The sequence below is a fragment of the Uloborus diversus genome, chromosome 1, assembly GCF_026930045.1.
Source record: "Uloborus diversus isolate 005 chromosome 1, Udiv.v.3.1, whole genome shotgun sequence".
Classification (NCBI taxonomy): Eukaryota; Metazoa; Arthropoda; class Arachnida; order Araneae; family Uloboridae; genus Uloborus; species Uloborus diversus.
In genome coordinates, this window is record NC_072731.1 from 63275718 (window position 1) to 63298424 (window position 22707).

General features: G+C 32.5%; 2 protein-coding genes across 2 annotated transcripts in view; one reads left to right on the top strand and one right to left on the bottom strand.

Annotated features, from left to right (window-relative positions):
- Positions 1-20576, bottom strand: part of LOC129230009 (protein RER1-like) — a 28364-nt gene extending 7788 nt beyond the window's left edge. Inside the window, exons 1-4 of the mRNA XM_054864398.1 lie at positions 20439-20576; positions 13966-14049; positions 9173-9277; positions 489-585 (exon numbers count right to left, since the gene is read on the bottom strand). Of these exons, the coding sequence (XP_054720373.1) occupies positions 489-585; positions 9173-9277; positions 13966-14049; positions 20439-20453 (301 nt within the window). The 5' untranslated portion in view covers positions 20454-20576. The remainder of the gene's footprint in view (positions 1-488; positions 586-9172; positions 9278-13965; positions 14050-20438) is intronic.
- Positions 1-22707, top strand: part of LOC129229992 (glutamate receptor ionotropic, kainate 2-like) — a 155987-nt gene that overhangs the window by 114319 nt on the left and 18961 nt on the right. The window lies entirely within an intron of this gene.

Genomic DNA, 22707 nt, shown 5'->3' on the forward strand with positions numbered 1-22707 from the left:
TTTGAATCAAAACTTACAATTTATTGTGGCAAAGGTGTGAACAACACAATGTTTTTAGCAAAAAAAAAATGTAAATGAATAAAAGAGATTTCAGGGAAAATTCAAAATAAAATTGAATGTTTCAAAAAAAGCGGGAGGGAGGGGGGGGGGAGGACCAGGTATTGAAAAATGGATTTTTAAAAACCTCAAATTTGGAAAAGGGATTATTATGTGGAAAAGAAAACAGTTGAGAGCCTCAGGAATTTTAATGAAGGCATCATAATAAAACTTACAGTAAGTATTCTAGGCCTAGATTGAAAAGTCTAGGTTACCGTTTTTAACATGTTTTTATTTAAGTTACCCCAATGTAGTTGTGAAACTTTAATAACATGCATAATGTTCACTTTACATGAACTTCTAAGCAGACTTGACTAAGCATAAGTCCACATTAAAATAGAAAATTAGACCAGAAAAATTGACTACAATAAATATAAAAATTAAATAATTACCATAACCTTCATGAGCAGGATCAATTTTGGGAGAAAGGAATGCAATGAATAAACTAAGATGATAAATACCCAAGGCATATGTTATAATGAACCACCCCTAAAACATACAAAATAATACGTTATTAAACTTGATTCAAAATATAAGTCATTTATTACAAAAACAAATGTGAGGAAAAAGAATGTTTTTAATAGAGATTTTATTTCTAAAATAATGAAAAAACTTAATCATATGGTTTTACGACATCAAAAACTTCTAACAATAGTACACACATATAATGTAAAAGCATTGCCAAATAAAACCTTGTTATGAACGATACATATGACAAAATAACTGCTCGGAGATCTTCAGTCAATTTAATATTCAAAAAAGAATATTATTCAATAAGAAAAATACGTATGTCTTTCATATTCCCCCCTCCCCAATAGGCAGTTTATGCACATGTAATTATTTTACATTTAATAATTCTTTTGCATAAAATACAAAATCAGTTTTATGATTATGATCAATACTTCAATATTTCTTGAATTAATAATGATTCTATTATTTTGATAAGGAGACATCTACTTCAATGCATAATGAAAAATTTAACATGGGCTTTCAAGTGGGATTTCTTCAAAAGAGTTAAATGTTGAAAAGATTATTGCCACATAAAAATTCATAAATCCATCATATCAAAAACTAATTCACAAAAAAGAAAAAATAAATAAAGAAAAGAGAAAAAAAAAACATATTGAAGCAAATTTAATATTTTTTGAAACATTAACTTTTCAAATTGAGGAATTTTAAGCAGAAAACTAATTTTTTCAAGCAATTTTGAAAAGATTGTATTAAACATAAAGCAAAAAAGAAAATTTTCCGCAATGCCAATCATTTTACAAAAATATTTTTAATGAGTTTTTTGCCTGAAAAATTGACATATTTATGTAAACCTGACAAAGGACCCATATTTACATTGGTGTTGTTATAGGTACTTAAGGTGGTATTCTGGCCTAGACACTCAAAAAACTAAATTTTTTCCCCCTGCATGTTCCCAAACTTTAGACCTTTAAGAATAAGTTTTAAGAGGATTTATGGAAATTCAAATTATTTATGGAGATACAGTTAATTTTATTAAAATAAACTCTTTTGCTGAAATGAGACTGCAAACTTTAAACGCATTTTTCTCGAAACTAGTTTTTTTTAATATGGTTAACAAGATATCTCAAGTTCTAACGCACTGATTTACTTAAAATTTGGTAGACTTTCTTAGTACTATCAAAATTGTCTCCACATAGGGTTTTTGTAATTTTTTATGTTTATTATTTTAAAAAAAAATACCAAAGTTTAAAAAAGGAGCCAAAAAATGAACTTTTTTTTTCAAAAAGCCGCCTTTTTGTGGAAAAAAAAATATTTTCAAGTCGGCTACGTCCAGACAATTCTACATCCTTGTTTAGCAAGAATTAACCTTAAATTTATATTTCAGATCACCTGGAGAATTGGAATCACATCAATCAGGGGATTCCCTTTTTTTTAGAGTCCCCACCCTGCCAGCCTCAACCAACTATATATTTTGAATTTTTTTTCAACTATTGTGCATTTTTATACTTTTAAAGTATGAATAAAAAACTGATAGAAATGGATAGTAAATTCAGCTACAGTTTTTTTAGCCTACTTTCCCAGTAAAAGTCAGAAAAAGAAGAAAAAAGCATGAAAGAAGGTTTAATGCATCTTAAAAATATTGCGAAAGACAAAAAAAAAGTCAAAAATAAATAAAATAATTAAATAAATATCGAAAAATTAAAAATTGGAAAGTAGGGTATTGAGATGGGGGAAAATGTCTGTCGGTCTGCCCCCCCCCCCCCCCCCCAATAACTTTTAAATGAACAGTCCGATTCAAAAAAACTTTTTTTTGTTCGAAAGATCTCAGCGAGGACACCTCATTCCCATATTTCACGTTTTGATTTGAACTATTTTTTATTCAATTTTGAACAGTTCAAAAAAAAACTTAACATTAGCGCCTACGGGGAAACTGAAAGTCAATGTAGATTCCGTACTTGAAGGCGGATTTACTTCAAACAAATTTTGTTGGAAATAGCTCTTGACGCCAAACTCCAGACTCCGAGAATTTAGGGGCACCTGACTCCAACTCCCTGACTTCGACTCTGACTTCGTAGCTTTGGCAAAAATTTATACACGGAGGACAAATAACTGACTCTTGGATATTCGACTCCGACTCCTTTATCTCAAAATGAGATTGACTCCGACTCCGAAGCTATGGTCAACTATGAAATACTTATTGTTGATATGACTTGTTTTTATTTTAATGCTAAATTTTTAATTTAGGTACCCAGTTTTCGGAGAATAAATTCGAAGTTATTTATGTTTCTACATAAAGACATGCGCAGACAATTTTTTTTTTTTTTTTTTTGATTATGAAAATTATTTAAGTTGACATTTTATTGTTTTTATTTATTTTGGTAACTGCATTAATTCATTTAAAAAATTAGTACCTGGACGACCAAGACTCGCTCGGTTTTAAAAGAATTATTTTTTGTCAGCTCGTGTTTTTCTAAGGTTCAATACTTTTCCAAATATGCTTGAAAAGCTTCACGTTAACGAAATATTAAGCACTCGACCTTATAACACTAAAGTACCAAACAAAGAAGATTCTGAATGTAATTAAATCAACATTTTGCTTTTAACTATCTGTCACATTTGTTTCCACAATACAATTTTCTTGTCAGTAATTAAAATATTGTGACCTTGGAGCCAGTTTTGCTGTGGTGAAAACGGTTTTTAACGGATTACTTCCTTTCATACTATGATGCGTTTCGCGATTTTATTCCAATCGAGATTTTCTTTTTGAATAAGTACTTTTAGTGTAGTTGGTCCAGTAGCACCGACTCCATGGGGCCTGAGGGGGCCCGAGCCCCCTTAAAAAAATTTTTGAGGGGGCAGAGCCCCCCAATATTTTAAGAAAATTATTAGTTATTTAATAATACTTTCTAAACTCGCAAATTTGTCCCAGTATTTTTTGTTTTCCTTCTTTGAGGATAGTTACCTTGTAAAATACATTCAGTAATGAGTTACAACAAATAATTTTTACGATAAAAAGTATGTCAACTGAAAACGAGTGGTGTGAATAATAATAGTGTTACGGTGCTGCGAGCACTTAGAATTTGTCCCAGTGTGCGAACCTGCGGATAGTCTGTCCGATTAACAATGGGGCAGAAGCGATTGAACAACTGGGCTGTTCTTAACCACCGAGATATTTTGGATGAATTGGATATTCGACCAGTCGTCGACGACTTCAAATTCCGTAATCTAGTCAGGCGGTCGACATTTGACACCTCTAATATTGGTATTTAAAGCAATCTTAAAAATCTCAGTAAAATAGAGAATTAACTACATACAGAATGTTAGATTTAAAATTTCAAAATAGTAGTACTATTTTATTACCGTATTACTACAGTACTGCATTAGTTATTTTCAAATACTTAAATATTTTTAGTGTATAAGACCCTATAAAAACCTGCTATTTACATATTATATTAACTTTATTAAACAAATTAACTGTGGGATATTATTTTTATTTAATGAACTCTGAGCCTTATTAAAAGCAAGTTTAAATTAGCTATTTCATTTATTAATCAAAGTGCGACAGCAATCTTATGCTTTATTTTTTTAATGATCGTTTAAGATTTATTTTAATATAATTTCAATCTTTATATATATATATATATATATATATATATATATATATATATATATATATATATATATATATATATATATATATATATATATATATATATATATATATGTGTGTGTGTGTGTGTGTATTCACTATTCTGTAATAGTCTAAAAACAAAATTATTATACTATAAATTAAATTAACTTTTTACGAAAATACCGTACATGAGGGTTTTTTTTTTTTGTGTGTGTGTTTTAAAGTCAAAACATGTGTCGAGTTAGCGAGAGTAGAGTTTTCGGGGTTCTAATGTTGATAATACATTACTCTAAAATGCTTAAAAAACTGTAAAACTTACTTTTTCCATCTCCAATTTAGAAAATTACCCAGGGTTAAACCCGCGGTATGTCCCCCACCCTCCCAATATTTTTTTGCATTTAAGCGCACTGGGAGTGCCCTTCCATGCAAGTCAAGCTCTACCTTATATCAATGCCTAGCCACAGAACTGCACAACTTTCCCCAAAATAGAACTGTAAAAATGTCCCACATTGAAGACAAGTGACATGATCTAATGGAACCAGAAAATTTGTATACAAAATCTAAGATTGACTTTGAAAACGCCATGTCACATATTGTTTGTTTGTATAAAGCATATACACCAGAAAATATGTAAATTGGCATTTTCAAGGTTCAAAAAATCTGAATGGATCACCGGTGCAATCTAGCCCCCTCAATAATTTTTGCAAGTCGGCGCCCCTGAGTTGGTCACTTTATGCCAGAAAATGCTACATACAGCATGATATCCATCAAAACTGATGATCCACAAACCATTCCAACAAATGATAACAACTGTCTTAACAAAACATAAACAGTCTCAAGTTATACGTTTCTTCGAAATAAAATTTAGATGCGTGATTTAAAAAACATGTTAAACTATTTGAAGTGTAGAAAGAAAATAAATAAATAAAATAAAGTAGGATGGTCAAGCAATAGTTTCACTTAAAAAAGAAAAAAGCCTTACATCGACTTACATAATGCTTTTGAATTTGTTTTCAGCCAAGTGTGTTTGAAATTAGCCAAAGTGGCCAATATCAGCCAAGCCTCCCAACCCTAAGCAAGTTTAAAACTTTAAAGCGAGAAGAAACAAATTTTCACTGTTATGGTTGCAAATTGTCTGCCTGATGTGTCAATTCACAGTTTACTTCAAGGCTTAACTCAATTAGACTTTGTATTAAAAAAACCTTTTTTTGTAAAAAATTGCATTTTTACAGAAAAAACACTGATGTAGATCAACTTAGAATGCTAATTTACAATTAAATCCAAAATTTCATCCAAATCGTTAGAACGGTTTTCGAGATACGAAATATATACATACCCACAAGAATTGCTCGTTTAAATATATAAGATTTTTGGCAACAGGGGAAAAAGAAACGATTTTTTTGTTTTTGTTGATATGGTGTATTTATTCAGGGGTCTGGCCAGAGGATATTTGGGTCCGTTAACGGAACCTTTACAAAAATCCAATCAACCAAAACGGACCTTTCACAAAATCCCAATCAAACAAAACGGACCTTTCACAAAATCCCGATCAAACAAAACGGACCCTTCACAAAATTCTGATAAACAAGATCGGATCTTTCACAAATTGTTAATTGAAAGAGCAAATCTGAAAGCAAAACAATGCATATTTCTGTGTATTAAACCGATAATTTTTGGAACCTTTTTTGAAGTCATATTAGAGGGATCAGCTTATACAAAATCGGCTAATTTTGGAAGAAAAAAAATCGGCACTCTTGCGATGCTCCTGCAAGCGATAAATAATTGCTACTGCCAAATAAATATAATGGTTGTTTGTTTGTTTTATCACAGCTAATTAGCAGCGGTGTTGTTGTAAACTTTTCTGAAAAGGCATTGGTAAGCACTTTTCTCCCCACTCATGATTTAATAAACAATAATAATATATATCTGCAAAATGAACTTAGAACTGCAAAAGCATAGTAAGGGTGGGGAAAAAATATGATCGCTTCAGATAGGGTTACCAACTTCAAAATTATCACCACTTAGCATCTGGCGTTGAACCTTTATAATGACTTGATTAGAAAATATTCTCATTTTACTAGCTTGTCAATATTTGCGTTTTTACAGTGCAGTGCGATGTTTAATTGTTATTTCGGGAGAAAATTATATGGGTTTTGATTTTTTGATGCTAACAAGGATGATTAACTTTAAATAAACTCTTTTAATTACCGTTTTTTTTTCTTTAGATGTCTACATTTTGAAAAATGCAATCCTTTAAATCTGATATAAGAGTCATATTTTGTTCTTTTTTCGAGCTAACTTCGCTTTATTAGGATGCAAATAAATGAAAAGTCTCTTTATTTCTGTTAGAACTCTCATTTGAAGTTTTTAAAGCAAAATTCCATTTTCTGTTATGAGTCAAAAATTAAAATGCGGAATAGATGGTTTATTTTATTTCATTTATTTATTTATTTTATTTTTTTTTTTTTTTTGCTTCAACTGTGTCCACAGATGTTAATGAAATGTTTATCATAGGACTCTAAAATGCAATTTTAAAATAATTTTATCAAAAATATTTCTTTTACAAGTCCTTTTTATACTTTTGATGCCTTCACTTTGAGAATTGCGATCTCTTTGCATCCGCTATCGGAATCCGATTTTTCGAATTTTGGATGTTTATTACGCTTTGTTAAGAGGTAAACAATTAAAATGACTTTTTATTTTTGTTAAAATCACGTAATTTATACGTTTTAAACGAAATTCTGTGCTTTTTAAGAGTGTCTTGAGTTACAAAGTTAAATGCTGAACCATATTCTGAATTTTATTTATTTATGTTTTTTTTGCTACAATTATTTCAAATACTGGATAGAAATATTTGTAGTATAATTTAACAAAAGGTAGAATGGTAGATAAATATTGATACTTGAGAGAGCGATGACCCCCCCCCCCCCCCCGCCAAATATCAGAAAAACACTCCAGAATGATATTCTCGACATAGAAGAGGAAAACACTCAACTTTAAGTTTAATTGATGCAGTTTGTGCCATCTCTAAATTATAAAATTTTTTGACAATTTTTTTTTTTTTTTTTGCGAAATTAATTATTTTTCACAAAATTTATTCATTTTTCACAAAATTATTTAATTTTTCACAAAAAACGGACCCTGTGAAAAATCTTGGACAGACCCCTGTTATTTTAATAAGCTTATTAATTTTAATTATTATTTTTTCGTTTTTAAATCTGTGAAAGAATTTTTTTTAGTGGAAAAAGTGTATTAGCTGCTTTGTTTAAAAGGTGCTGCTATTTTATTTGTTCGTTTTTTTTTTTTTTATTATTATTATAGATGAGTGAGGAATATTTTATTCCTAGAAATCAGCTTAAGATATTAAAAAAACATGTTTGAAACAATTTGCGATTTTAGCTATTTTTGAGAATATTGATCAGGTACTGGAAAGTAGTATGGGTATACGGGAAAGTAGGCTCGTTTAGTTCTAGACGGAACTTCTTGTTTTTTATTACGCCCATAAAATCAACTTAAAATCAAGCCTTTAGACTAGAATACAGTCGTTCCTTGCTACTTCGCGCTTCAACTATCGAGGTTTCACTACAATGCGGTTTTTTCTCTTTTTTTTCAATTATAGCAATGAGCCTTTTTTATGCTCTCGTGTAAACTTTTTTTTCAAGAGAATAAAAAATTATGTCTTTTAAGTAAGGTAAGCTCTTCTGAGGGACTGTAGTTGAGGGAGTGGAGGTTTAAAATCACGGAAGAAAGTTTATCTCAATTTAACCTTAAACACTAACTGCAAAGTATAAATCACTGTATTATTACTAGGGAATAAATACATCTGTAAATGGTGTTCAACGACGTACTAGCTTTTTAAACTGTATGCGTAATACCTTTGATGAGGATAAATGTAGAGAAAGAAAGCGGGGTACATACGGTCACTAACTGGAAGTTAATTCATTATTGAACAAGTTGAGCTATTTTCATAGGTTAGTAGTAGCGTGTAAGAACTGCATGTGTGTGTCTGTGTACTTTATTTCCCAATAATCAACAATGTGGTATCGATAATGTATAATATATTTCGTTTTCTAATATTTTGTGCAATAATAGGTTTTTAACATAGTTGGCTCTAACTATGTTAAAATAAAAACCTATTTTAATTGTCGTCAGTAAGTTTTATGCCCTCTAACTAGGAAAATAACCGGTTTATAAATATAGAATCCTACTTCGCGGAAATTCAGTTATTGCGGTGAAGTCTGGAACGAATTAACCGCGATAAATGAGGGTTAACTGTACCCCCTTTAAGGAATTTGCAAACACTGCATCGCTGAGTTGGAGTCTATCTCTCTCAACAGGGCAATCAACACATGGGATGCCTCATGATTTTTGAATGAAATGTTTAGTTTCAATTGGCACCATTAATCAAATGTTTCCTTCAAAAAACGGTACTGCACATCTTTTTTTTTTCCAAAGGTTTATGGTCCAAAAAATATCTGAATGACAGAACTTCAAGTGTGAACAGAAAAATATCCTAAAACTCATTTTTAAGCATTTGATTATAATCTCCCATCTTGCTTACATTGGGAATTTATTTATGGTGTTTCATCTTTTTTGGTTTTGTTTTTCCTTTTTTAATGTGAAAATGCAAAATATAATATTGGCTAAAAAATATGAAACAATACATAAGAATCTGGATATAAAAGACACAAATTTTCAAATCTCTAGAAATAAAGTTTCATAGATGTTTAATGGACAATTTCCCCAAGACTGTACACTGAAAAATATGAAAAAAAAAATTCAGAAAAGAATGGAATCAAAATTTATGAACGTTAATTATTAATGATCTTGGCAATGATTTGTGCTTTAGGAATCTTACAACCAGCTTTATAGAAGAAATATCTACCATAATCTAGGAATACTTCATAATGTAAAATGTAATGTGGTTTTTTTTCCCTGTATTTTTATAACTTGTATCTTGAAATTAAAATTTACCTTTAAATAAAAAACTCTTATCAAGTAGATAATTAACACCAGAGCAGTAGTTGTCCACCTTGAAAATATAAACGGCGTCCAAGTATCCAGCATATGCTGATGTAGCTGAAAGGATAGAAGATAAGTATAATAACTGCTTTTCTGATGAAAAACAGCAAGTAGTACATTAGTACTATTAAAAAGTTAAAAAAATTAATGAAATACTTTTTTCCTAACTATTTAATGGTTAATACTTTAGATAAGAGATGTAGACTGCCTCCTTGCGGTGCACCCTGAAAACGCTTCCGTGGCTGAAGGGTCAAGGTTCCAGCTTGCTCTGTCCAAAATGCTATCAAGATACATTATGCATTCCTACAACAGCTGAGCTAATGTGAGAAAAATACTCTTTCGAAGTTTTTTAACATGGTTTGGAACTCTGACAATGATTCCTCCCTACAGAGAAGAGTTACTGTTGTTGAAGATTTTATAATAAAGCTACAGACCCATCTCTAACTAACACAATGGGAAAAATCAGGGAATGAATTCTTACAAAAAAAAACTCAACTGGAACCATAAAATTAACAATTGCCTTGCAGAAGAACAGACTGGTTTCAAGCAATACAGATCTACCAATCAACAGGTTAGTCATTCCACATCAACTGACCTAAATTTTTCATATCGTCCCTACTCGACCATCTCCGATTTCGATGAAATTGTATAGAGGCATAGAGATGCCTTTGAATCTAACCTATGCTAGTTTTCAGCTCCCTAGTCCAAACCCTGAGGATCTAGGATCTCCAGAAAATGTAATCCTAAATGGCAGATCAGCTTTTTGTGCCAAATTGCCATATTTAGACAAAGCTTACAAAAAATTTTATTACACTGGAAGCCTGAAATTTAAGGTGCTCAAAGTACGTTTAGTATGTTTGTATAAGTATGTTTGGTTGTTAGTGGATAAACTTTTTCCTGGATTTTAGAATGTCATAAATTCTGAACAAAAATGAATCAAAAGCTCGTATTTTGAAAATTCTATTGTCAATATACATGGTTTTAATAGATTATAGTTGCAGAGCGTAAATATTGATTTTCTAAAAGATATTGGCAACCAAAGTGGCTGTGAAAATCATTCACAAGAAAAACAGCCTATTTTCGATGCGCTGTAGGTCACGTTTGTCACTTTGCATCTCCTTTTCATTGGCATCATTAGAGAAAAACATATTTTTTCCTATAAAAATGGGTTTTTTATTACGATGGTGTTCTTTCAGATAAGCGTAAAAAAATGAGCTTGAAATACTTTTTGTCGTTTGCAAGAAAGTCTCGCTCTACAATAAATAAAAAGAATGGTGAATGCCCTGAACGCAGACTAATAGGGATTTTGGGGAACTGTTATTAGTCAGAAATAGGTTTTTAATTATCTTTTAAAAAGTTATTTTGCAAATTAAATATGATAAAAAAAGAAAAGTATCTTGTTCTGTCTGATATATCAGTCTGCTTGCAGAACAGAATATTTTTCTGTTGGCATTTTCTTGAATGTTGGCACAAAAAGCTAATCCACCTTTTTGGATCATATTTTTCGGAGATCCTAGTTACTCAGGCTTTGGATCTAGGAAGCTGAAAATTTGCATAGGTTAGTTTCAAAGGCATCTCTATGGCTCTATAAAATTTCATTCAAATCAGAGATGGTCGAGTGGGGACTTTTAGGTCACTTGACATGAAATAACTCAGGTAACACTTTGTCAGGCTATCAAATATATCTTTGATAAAAGCCATGTATCGACTGTGGATTTCATTAATTTGAAATCCGCATATGACACTGTCTGGGTGGATAATCTATTACTAAAACTTAACAAACTTGGCACTGAGGATAACCTGCTCCAAATGTTCAGTGATTTTCTCTGTCAATGTATCTGTAAGGTTAGGTACGGAAATGACTTTTCTAAATCGATTTAAGACTTGATTGCCTCCGGGTTCAGTATCTACCTACAAACCTTTTCATACCTAGATTAACTTGCATCTCAGTTTAAATTAATCTCTGGGGTAAAGTGTCAATATGCAGATGGTCTAGTGATTTGGACCAAATCCCCAACAGACAAGCAGTACAAAATATCAGACTTGCCCTGAATCTAACTTTGAGCTAATTTTAGAGTTTGAAGAAATGGTGTGATTCCAATTGAGAGTGTTAATCTGGATGAAGCTGTTTTAGTTTCCTTCTCCCTCGGACACCAACTTTTCATTTGGAAGACAGTCCATGGAACTGGTAGGTTTGTCTATCTCGGTGTGTAACCTTTAATAGGAATTTATTCTGAAAGTCTCACTTAGAGAACATTTTAGAACATGCATCTAACAGAATGTCTTTTCTAAAACAATTGGCTGGCTCAAGATTAGCCTGTTTTAATCTCTCTAATTTTGTGATGCAACAAATATTTAGGCTAGTCGCAGAATACATGGATTACTATTTAGCCTCGGCCGAATACTGTGCAAACAATGTATTCTATTTTCATGCATTGAAAGTTTTACACAATAATACTTATCTTGTTTGATGGGTATTTTAACTGTAATCTTATTAAACCATAGTGCATTGACATTTTTAAGGTTATTCACTAATCATGAATGGAAACTAAAAACGTCTGAGTTGAAAATCTCGACCATTTATTTATACATAAAATAAACTTATGATATGACATTATATTTTAAATAATATTTTTCAATGTTAACATTTCATCTAGTGATGTGCCGGATCGTTAAAAATGTAGATCCGCAGATCCGGATCATTAGTGTCAAGATCCGCGGATATGGATATGGATCTCAAAATTTTTTTTTACCCAATTCAACTATCAAAGTAAAATTTGTTACGGAAGGTATTCCCGTCAGAATAATTGCAGTTTCTTCAAAAAATGTCAACTGCGGCAAAAATATAATCAAGACTACGATTTACTCTTTAAAGAAATCTCCGTTAAAATTGAGGGAGAGTTAAAAGAAACGGGTCACCGCTGCATTAATGCTTAGATGGAATGTGAAAAATTATCTCTACTTGGTAGATATAGGATACAGGAGCAAGAGTGTAAAGCTGCTACTGGATAGGCTAGAAATACTTTTTCCCAATTTATTTCAGCATAAATGTAGCGCTGACCCGTTCCACCGAACTTCTCCGACCGACGAAATACAGAGCCCAGAACATTTTTACAAACGGTAAATAGATAATTAGTCTCACTTTTAATAACAGAAACCCCAAATCAATAACAAAAACTAATATTGAATTAAAAATTAAAAAACAAAACATGTCCCAGAGAGCCGACCTCATATTAAGATGAATTTCGTGGGTCAGAACACACATTTTTTAACAAATATGAACTGACAGCAGGTAAAAATTTTAAATCATTGAGCTTTTTCTCCTTATCTTCCGACTATGAAATCGCTACTAATCACGCATATAAAGGCTTAGAATTGCATTTAAAATTTACTTAACATGGTAATAGCTCCTACTGTATATAAGTTGGAAGTTTCAAATAAATATCAAACGCAGAAAACTTCGTTCTTTCAATTAGGGTCAATATTTTTAACGTATGGGTAAATTTTTACTACCATAACTGTGAAAAATGTTAAATCGGTTTTTAATTAATATCTCCGGTAATTAAAGTTCCACAAAAACGAGGCCAAGCTAAGAACACTTTCGATCAAGTCACCTTTTGAACGAAAATGAACTATCAAAATCGGTTCATCTGTTTAGGAGCTACGAAGCTACGATGCCACAAAAAGACACAAAGATACACACTTTTAAAACTTATTTCCCCTTCCTTTTTGCAACAGGGGAGGGGGGGAGTATAAATTGGCTTCTGAAATACCTTATAATTTAAATAGGGAATAAAACCTATTTAAATGGAATTTAAGAATCTTTTATTCAAATATTTAAAATCTTTTAGAATAGAAATGATCCGTTTAAGATCCGTAAAAAAAGTAACGGACACGGATACAGATCTTTATTTTCCCTCAGATGTCCGCGGATACAGATACGGATATCCGGAACATCACTAATTTCATCCCATTGCCCAATAAAGTTACTACAAAAATTATGACAATCATATCAAGTACCAAATACCATTAAATGTGAAAACAGACTTAGACCCATTTTAATACATTTCCAATTCAAAGCCTACATAAAAGCTCAAATTATTATCATTGTTTCTAAGAAAGATTGATAGTATTCTCCATGTTAAGTTTTTTTACATGGTTAAAAATTGCAATTGAAAATTAAAATGCAAGATAAACTCTATTTTAAGATTGATACTTGCTCTATTCTACTACGTGTTCATTTTGCATTCTATATATTGTACATACAACATTTATTCTGCCCATATATAGTACAATATTCATTTTGCCCATAATATTTCTGAGAGATTCTAATGATTTGCAGTGTAAAAAGTTTAGAAATAAAAAATGTTAACTAGATATAGGGATCATCTGTAGATATAGGATAAGGAGAAAATATTTAGATTTTGTTAGGTATGTGAGTAAAATCCTGTCAATATATCTGGTAAAAACAGGGCTGCAGAGCGGGAGGGAAAATGACTTACTCCGATTCCTGGAGTTTTAGAGCTTTTGACTCTAATCCTTCACCCCAAAATTAATCTGACTCCTACTCTACCACTCCAATTCTTACTCAGTAGCCCTGGCCGAGTTGCCGACGAAATGACCGACTTAGACTCTTGAAATTTAAAGCAGTTATCCCCCGACTCCTTTATTCCAAAATCAGTCTCACCTCCACGATTCTGACTCTGCAACCCTAGGTAAGACAATTGTCTATTTGCTTAGCATACCTGGGAAAGCCATTGACAAAACTTTATAATTGATGATTTGTCTGAAGTTTCTTCAACTGAAATATCTTCAGTTTTAATTTCAATCTGAAAAGAATACCTCTCATTAATGCCAAAGATACAATGTCCAGAAATTTATAGCAAAGAAACTTCAAAGAGCAGGATTTAATAGGGAAAACTCAAACTTTCAACAAAAGAGGAATAGTAAAAGGCACAATAGGGTTATGACTTTTTAAAAAATGTTTAGCCTGCAGTAAAATGCAATGAACTTTTTGATACAATAAAAAAATAAAAATCCTTTTGTTCAACTACTAAAAAATATTACACATTAAATTCTTAAAATTTAACATTTCAAGCAGTCAAAATATTACTAGTTGAAATAAGCTTAAGATTCAAATATTTATATATTTCTGATACACAGTTCTCTTTTTTTTTTTTTTTTTTCACACTTCACACAAGAAAAGTACTAGGCCTTTATCTATTAAAACAATTGTAATAATACATCTTAAAAATAGAGTTCATGGTTGTAATTTCAAAATACCATCCATCAAAATCAGGCTTCCTGCCGTGTGTTTGAGATGAAAGCACACAGTATTTACAGTAGGTACTATTGTACATTTAGGAATGAAGGTGTACAAAATGAGATCATATACAGCATGGGAATTCCATTAAACATTGCAAAAGATAAAATATTTCCCAATTTTGTAATGGAGTATGCTCACTCAGGTTTATTGAAGAAAATCTAATGCTGAACATAGCTTGTACAAGAATATAAACTAATCTCACCAATAGCATCTTAACCCATTCATAATAATATTCTATTATATGAACTAGCATTGCTTAGACACTTATCTTTAATCGAATTTTGACATCTTTAATTCAAATTTTGTTCTTTTGCATGAGTTCTGATAGGACGGTACGCCATACTTGTTGGGTTTCTTGCTCTTACAAATGGTACCTATCCGTCTGAATCAACATTATTTACATCAGACTTTCTTGACTCTACACAATCCTTTTCAGATAGAAACAATATCCAGCACACAACATACCGTGAGCAATTATTCCAGAGTATGTACCTTAGGGTGGGTCGAAAAACACATTTTTTTTTCTAATCAACTTCTAATAGCGTGGAAAACTTGCACATTAGCATCCTAACAATGGGGAAAATAATTTAAGAATTATTTTTAAAAAATTGAAACCGCACAAGAGCCCTTAAGTTGAGAGAGAATTGAAAAGAAAAAAAACAGCAATTTTTAAAGACGTATATATTTTTCAAATAATTTACTTCATCTTTAATAGTATAAAAAATTACTTTATAGTTACCGAAATGTATAGAAAAAAACTTGGGGGCACATTGTTGATCATTTGAATTTGTGCAGAAAGCCTTAAAATACCATTTATTATTAGTTCTATTATTTCAAAAACTCTTAAGCTGATAAAAAGCTATAACAACAAACTACTAAACATCCATTTTAATGTCTTACATACATCTCTCTTATGCTGAAATGGCTCCTCGGGACATGCAGGATCGTCAAATTCAAATTTTTCCGGGTTGGGGTGTAAGGGGGTCAGGGGATGCAAATTCAATGGAAGTTGCAACAGCAAAGCAGCAAAAATCACGCCCTCCCTAATGTAAATACAGATTTATTTCTCAGAGCCATGGGGGGGGGTGGACCCCCCTCCACCTCTTCTTGACCCTTTGAATGACGGACCTGATCAGAGTGGGATAGCAGCAAGTGGTGTCCAGTTCACTACCCTACCAAATCAATCAACATCAAATACTCAATATCAAATATTCAAGTTATGGCAAGGGCAATTCCATGAAAAGTGAAACCAGTAGGTCAAAATTTCATATTGCAGTTATTTTGCTATATTATACATCATTGTAAAGCTTGAAATGTGTATTTTCAGAATATTGCATTGCTTTTTTAATAAAAATTAAATAATAAATTTTTTTCCTAGTTGGAAGTATGATAGTCGGGTCTTCAAAACAATCAGAAAAAAATACCCCATTTTCAAACGCTTATTTCTAATAGCAAAATAAAAATAAACAAAATTAATTGCAGTACAGCTTAAACTATAAACATAATACTATAATAACATGCATTTATTTTATTTTTTTTACAAAATAAAATTAGGCAATTTAAATTTAAAAAAAAATGAAGTTTAATGTTACGTCCGTAACAAAAATTTAGCAAAAGTTGTTGTTACTTCTTAAAAAATCAAAATTAAAAGAAATCCTTTTTTGTCCTTTTAGCATTTCATCAGAGTAATTGCTTACCATAGTTTAAAACATTAGAATTTCTTTGGTTTTTAAAAAAATGGCGTTTCAGACGTAACATTTTATGTTACGGACGTAACAAAAAGCAGTACGTTACGTCCATAACACATGTATATTTCCAATTAAAAAGAAAAAAAGTACACGATGGGCAATGAAAATATAGGGTTGACATGTAATATGATATAACAAAACTTCTGATACTGTGATTTTCAAAATTTTATAAATATTAGTGGATATTTAATTTCATTTTTTAAAATTATTGAAATATACACATCGTTGCCTCAGAGCAACATTAAGACATCTAATCCTAGGAATAACACTAAGATATCCTACTGTTGCTCTGAGGTGTTCCTCTCAATGTAAGATTTTTTGTCCTCCAAATCATGCAATAAATTCAATTGGTGTTAATAATTCTAGATTAGCAATTAACGCTTAATAACCTGCATAAAAATATTCTAGAGGGTTCCTTAATTTCTCAAACTTTGCATCATCAATGCACTATGACACAAAAAATTAGTTTTCCAAGTAGATCTTTTGTGAAAATTACTTGATCATTTAACGAGATGAAATCTGAAGCATTTTGTGTGTAATTTTCAAATAGTTTTTTTTTTTTTTTCAAAAACATTTATATTACAGATATTAATTATAGGTTTTTCTCTTCAAACTTCTATGATTCTGAAAGCATACCCAAATTGATTTTACTTTTTATTTGAAAACTAACTTAGAGACAAAAATTTGTCCTGTTTAATAGTTTAAACCAAAGTTACTGAGTTACTTTTTATTGCTTTTTAGGCTCTACAAAAAAAAATAAAACTTAGATTGCTGTTTCATTCATGCGTTGAATATTTTATAGTTTTAAAAATTAAATTAAAAAGCATAATTAGATTAGAGTTAAAAGTACTAAATATTAAACTAGCTACATCTGATCCTCAGACAAAGCACATTTAGTTTTGAAGCAAGATTTAGATTACTTAGGCAAATGTTGGCCAAAATGCATTTTTCCGAAGTCAGTTTCGAACACTTTTTTCCACCTTTGGCAAAAACGTGCCAATTCTATTAAAAAACGATCAAAAACAAAGGTTAACTTTAAAAGAAATTTGGCAGTTAATATGTTTGTTGAGAGATAGAGAAAATCATCAAAAATTCTCAAACTGTTAAAGTACACCCTTGTAGAAGCCCCCCCCCCTCTCCCTCCATGTTAAAAAATTTAACTGAATAATTCCACTTTTGTTTTGCTTAATTTCCCCTTGGATAATTTTACTTTTTATGACGCACCAATTTATATTTTATATTTGTTTACATGGCGGCATATGCACGAGGGCTGCTCATTACTTCCCCAAATCTTTAAAAACTATTAAAGTATAACTTAAAGGGTCAAAACAATGTGTTAATCTAGACCATTACACTTTCTTAACAAAAATTATTAGTATACATAAGCTTTTATTTACTTTGTGCAATTAGCATATCAGACATGTTACGTCCGTAACAAATATATAAATTTCTATCATAAATTTTACAAACAATATCCATGAAAACTTTATGGTTTTAGAAAGCTTGAAATCTCTAAAACAAGTATTTCAAAGAAAATTTTAGAAATCTATGAATAATTCACAGGAATATTGGCAATTGTATGACAATGTATACATTTTGCTGTTTTCTGAGTTACGTCCATAACAGGCAGTTTTTAATTTTTGTTACATTTTGTTATAAAGCAATCTGCACCCAAATTTTTGATAGCATTAATAACACCAAACTATGCAACAGAAAAAGAAATTGTAGCTTTTTATGAAACCAAATTGAAATTATAAGTGTTTTAAGTCTGTGATTGTTACGTCCGTAACGGTGGAATTGCCTTATCAAGTTATGGCAAGGCTTTGACTTTCAATAACGTCCAAAGTCTTTTATTGCCATATTTGACAGCAATGGTAGCGATATCAGCTTACGCTTGAGTCGGTCAATAAGTTCAGGATAATCAGGGCTTGAAAATTAATCGAAGAAAGCTTGAAAAATCTAACGTGACGTACTACTGGTGGCTCATTTCACTTTCAGTATTCTCCTGTTGCCTAATTCTCCAATGTGCTGTGCATAGTCCAATATCATGCCCACATCATATTCGCTGGATGAAAAAAAGAGTGAATTTCTATGAATGACGGGATCAAGGATTTTTTTTTATGTTATTCGGAAAATGTCTTATTGTTTGAATGACCTTTAGTATATGCTTCGGACCATCTTTCATGGTGTAATGCATCTTAATACCAAACCAAACAGGAGCTACAGTTTTTCTAGTGTTTGTTTTATGCTTGTCGGACTAATTTGGGAAACATGAAGTCCTATCACCCAGTTAGCACAGTTAACAGTATGGAATAATTGAGAACTCAGGAATTCTTAACAGCTAATTCTGGATCACTTGTTGAAACTTTTCTGTGCTCAAGGTATGGAAGTTTCAACGAAAATATGAAATTTCCTTCAACAGAAAAATCACACACAAGTTGGGTAGGCTTTGGAGGGGGGAGAGAACTCGACTTGCTGCTACCTACACACAGTGAGTTCTGAGTTTTTTTAACATAATGGAAAAATTGGTAAAGCATTAAAACAGATGTTTAACATGCTTTGAAAGCCAATGTCCAGCCACAACTCGAGTATTTGATATCACACTCAATCGGTAGAGAGATGAGCAAAACTTGTGAGCCGCCAGTAGTATATCACATTAGATTCTTCAAGCTTTCATTAATCAATTTTTCAGCCACAGACTACTATCATTGTCAATTATGCGAAGAGAAGGGATTGAACTTCATTGAAAGTCAAAGCTCTGCCATAATTTGAATATTTGATACCACACTCAATCGGTAAAGAAATGTGGAAAACTTGTGACAGAGGCTGCAAGAAACTATTGCCAGCATGAAAACTCAGAAGGTTTTCATAGCAAAAACAATCAGATCAAGAATATTTGATATAAAGTCAGAATTTAAAGACCTTCAGCATAATGAATCACACCCAAATTGGTTCGTTGATTGGGTAGAGTGGTGAGTTGTACTCAATTTGCTGCCACTGCCCGCCTGACTTGGCCCGTCATTTAGGGGGTCAGGGTGGTTCATCCCCCCCTCCCCATCACGGCTTTGAGAAATAATTGTATTTACATTTAAGGTGGGCCTAATTTGGCTGTTTTCTGTTGAAACTTCCATTGAATTTGCACCCTTTGTCCCCCCCCCCCAGAGAAACTTGTTTATCCTCAAAATTCCCAATGTTTCTCCAAGTTCTGTGGTTCAATCACTGCACTAAAACCCAGCCACACTGAGAAATATTACAGAGAACAGGGGATTGAAGATTTCTTCCCCAGGTTCTCACGCATAATTTTAAGTAAAGATCATCAAATTTGATTTTTCTTTTATCAGGAATGATAATGAGGTCCAACTTTTTTAGCAGCTCCTTGCTACAGCATCTTATAATCTTATCATCTTTTAATGACAAGTACAATATCAGTTTTTTAAGAATCAAGACAAAGGTTCATGAATTGCAACCACAGGAACAAATACTTTTTAAGTCGTAACCCTAAGGCGCGAGCACTTACCATAGTAGAATCACACACATAGAAAACTAATTACAATAGAATAGAAATACACTGAAATAAAGAAAGCCCAAGGCAGTACAGGAAAGACACTAAGAAAGATTTTAATTCCAATTTTTATTGGAAATTATATTTTGCATTAAATATAATTTACACTTTTGAAAATTATTTATTTATTGCTTAGGATAGAGGAGGTAACCTCCTACATCAAATGAAAGTTTTTGGAAAGGTACAAGGCCAAAATAAGGAGAGGGGAAGACAAACGTTTAAACTAAAAAAACCTCGGCCTCTACCAATCCTAAATTAGACAACTATATTAAGAAGAAACATTTTTAGGTGATATTTTTTACTTGAACATATTTTTACTTAATATGCCGGAAAACGTATGTAAAAAGAATTCATTAAAATAAAAAAAAAAATCATGCACTTTACACAAGTCATTTTTTCAAAACGAAGTTAGTAACAAATATCGGTAAAGAAGAAAATGGAGAAACTGTTTTCACAATCAAATGAAAAAAAAAAAAATATTTTTTGAAATAACTAAATATAAGCCACAGGAATCATAAGCAATAATGAAATTTGAAATGATACAACAATAAAGCAATGAAACAACGATTTTCTACTACTTACAGGAGGGGCAGCCATTTATTAAAAAATTAGTAATAACTTAAACTACATATTTATCTTAATTTTACCATTATGAACACATTTACGTGTCAAAATATTAGTAGCACGAAATGTAAATAACGAAGCGACATCCACTTTTAGTTACAGTTACAGTTTTGATTACGAGACCGGTTTAAATCGGCTCTGAGTTTTTTATAAGGTTGCGTTCGACGAACCTCACCGGTCGACCGGTAAGTAACCAGTTAGTAACCGCGTCGTTCTATGATCAACCGGTTACTGCAGCGGTTATTATTCCAAGCAGTTGATTGGTTGATTGGAGCACGTGATCATTAGTTGTCACGTGATTAACTAACCGGTCGCTCTCAGTCGTGCTCGTCGAACGCACTCTAAGTTGGAGAAGAAACTTTTGGAGGTTTTAAAACAGGCGCGGACTGGCCCGTCTTTTTTCTTTTTTTTTTCTTGCGCCGTCAAACTCGCGTGACTTTGTTTATTTTATTTGCACCGTCGACCCAGTGCGCTTTTTTTTTCACATTTGAATGTGTGCGCTTTTGTATTTCTTTTCTTTTCTTTTTCTTTTGTGCTCACAAACCTTTTGGATCGTCGTTTGTCAAAAAAAAAAAATGATTTATTTGTTGCGCGCTCAAAACTGTACACCTTCTGTTTTTTTGCAAACCTAGTGGCGCTTCAGTTTTGGAAAGGGGGGGGGGCATCCTGTATGCGTGCGAATTTTCTATTTGTTTCATCACCCCCTCCCCCCACTTGATGCTTCTAATACTTTTGTCGAAAGGAGTTCCATTTCGAGCATTTTCCGCTGAAAAGTCCCATATAGCCTTTTATGTGCGTTCGGCTGTATGATCATGAACTCGCCCTCATCCCCTTTCATGGATAGTTGTAAATCCCTTCGGGGGCCCTGACGTCGTACGGCCCCCTCGCCATTGCGACATAGTAAATCTGATGCGGAACCCTAGATGCTAAAAAGAAGAGGGTTATAAACTTGACGCGTCTGCAAGGCCCAATTGAAATTTTTTGAAATAATCCCGATCCGATATGTTTGCATATGAGGGGATGAGGGCTTTAATTGTACGAGGGGTTTCAAACTGGGTGCCGCGACATCCTGCAGGATGTCGCGGCACCTGGGGGGGGGGTCTCCAGAAAGAGGAAAAAAGTTTTTTTTTTTTTTAAAGTAATTCACAAAAAAAGAAGAAGAAAAAGCGCCTCCTCGGGGAGCCATAAAACCTCTAAAAGGGCGCCGCCAAATTTTTCCAATACTGTCGCAAATAATTGGGTTCTTAAAGAATGAAACCTTTCAATGCTTCGCGGCGGCCCTTGATGGCAAAATCTTGCACCGGAGAATCTTGGCTCCATATCACTGCCTTCAAAAGAATGTTCCCAGGCAAAAGTACTACTGTGACCGCTTGTGGACGCATTAATGTATATTAGGGGCGTATTTTAGTAAGGCTCCAGGTAATAATTTCCAGTATGTGCCCCTCTTCGGCAAGCCATGAAGCCTCTACAGGCGACCGCGAAATTTTGCAGTAAGGTCACAATCGCAAATAAATAGGACTTTTACAATAACGTCTCTAATAATTAGGGATTAAATAATAATGTAATGTTTCAATATTTCACGAAATCGTGCCTTAGATAATCGGCTTTGAATCACTATATAAAGAGTGTTCCAAGGCGAAACAACAGCTGCTAGCGGTTTTGGGCGTATTATGCATTAGGGACGAATGATTAAGGTTCCAGGCAAATATTCCCCAAATGTGCACCTCCTAGAGGAGCCATGAAGCCTCTACAGGGGCGCCGAGAAATTTTGAAATAACGTCGCAAATAATCAGGGACTTATTAATGATGAAGCTTTTCAATATTTTGCTGAGCACCAAATGGGAAAATCTCGCATCAAAGAATCGGCTCTAATCACTGTATTTGAAAAAATGTTCAAGAACTTCCCTGGAAAAATTCATCCCATATCTGTGAGCATTTTGGGATACATCATGCGTTAGGGGCGTGATTCAGTAGGGGCCCGGACTCCGGGCAGAAGGTTCAAAACTAAAAGGTCCGCGGATAGAATATCCACGTACGTCCAAAAGCTCCGACGGACATAAAGATCAGCGGACATAAGATGCAGCGGATATAAGTTCCACGGACAGAAGGTCCCGATTTTGGACAGCTAGGACATAACGTCTAGTTTTCTAAGCAGATTGGGCATAAGGTCCGGATTTTGAAGTCCAACTTTTGCCTCTAACTAGTTTTGTTAAATTTTAAATTGAAT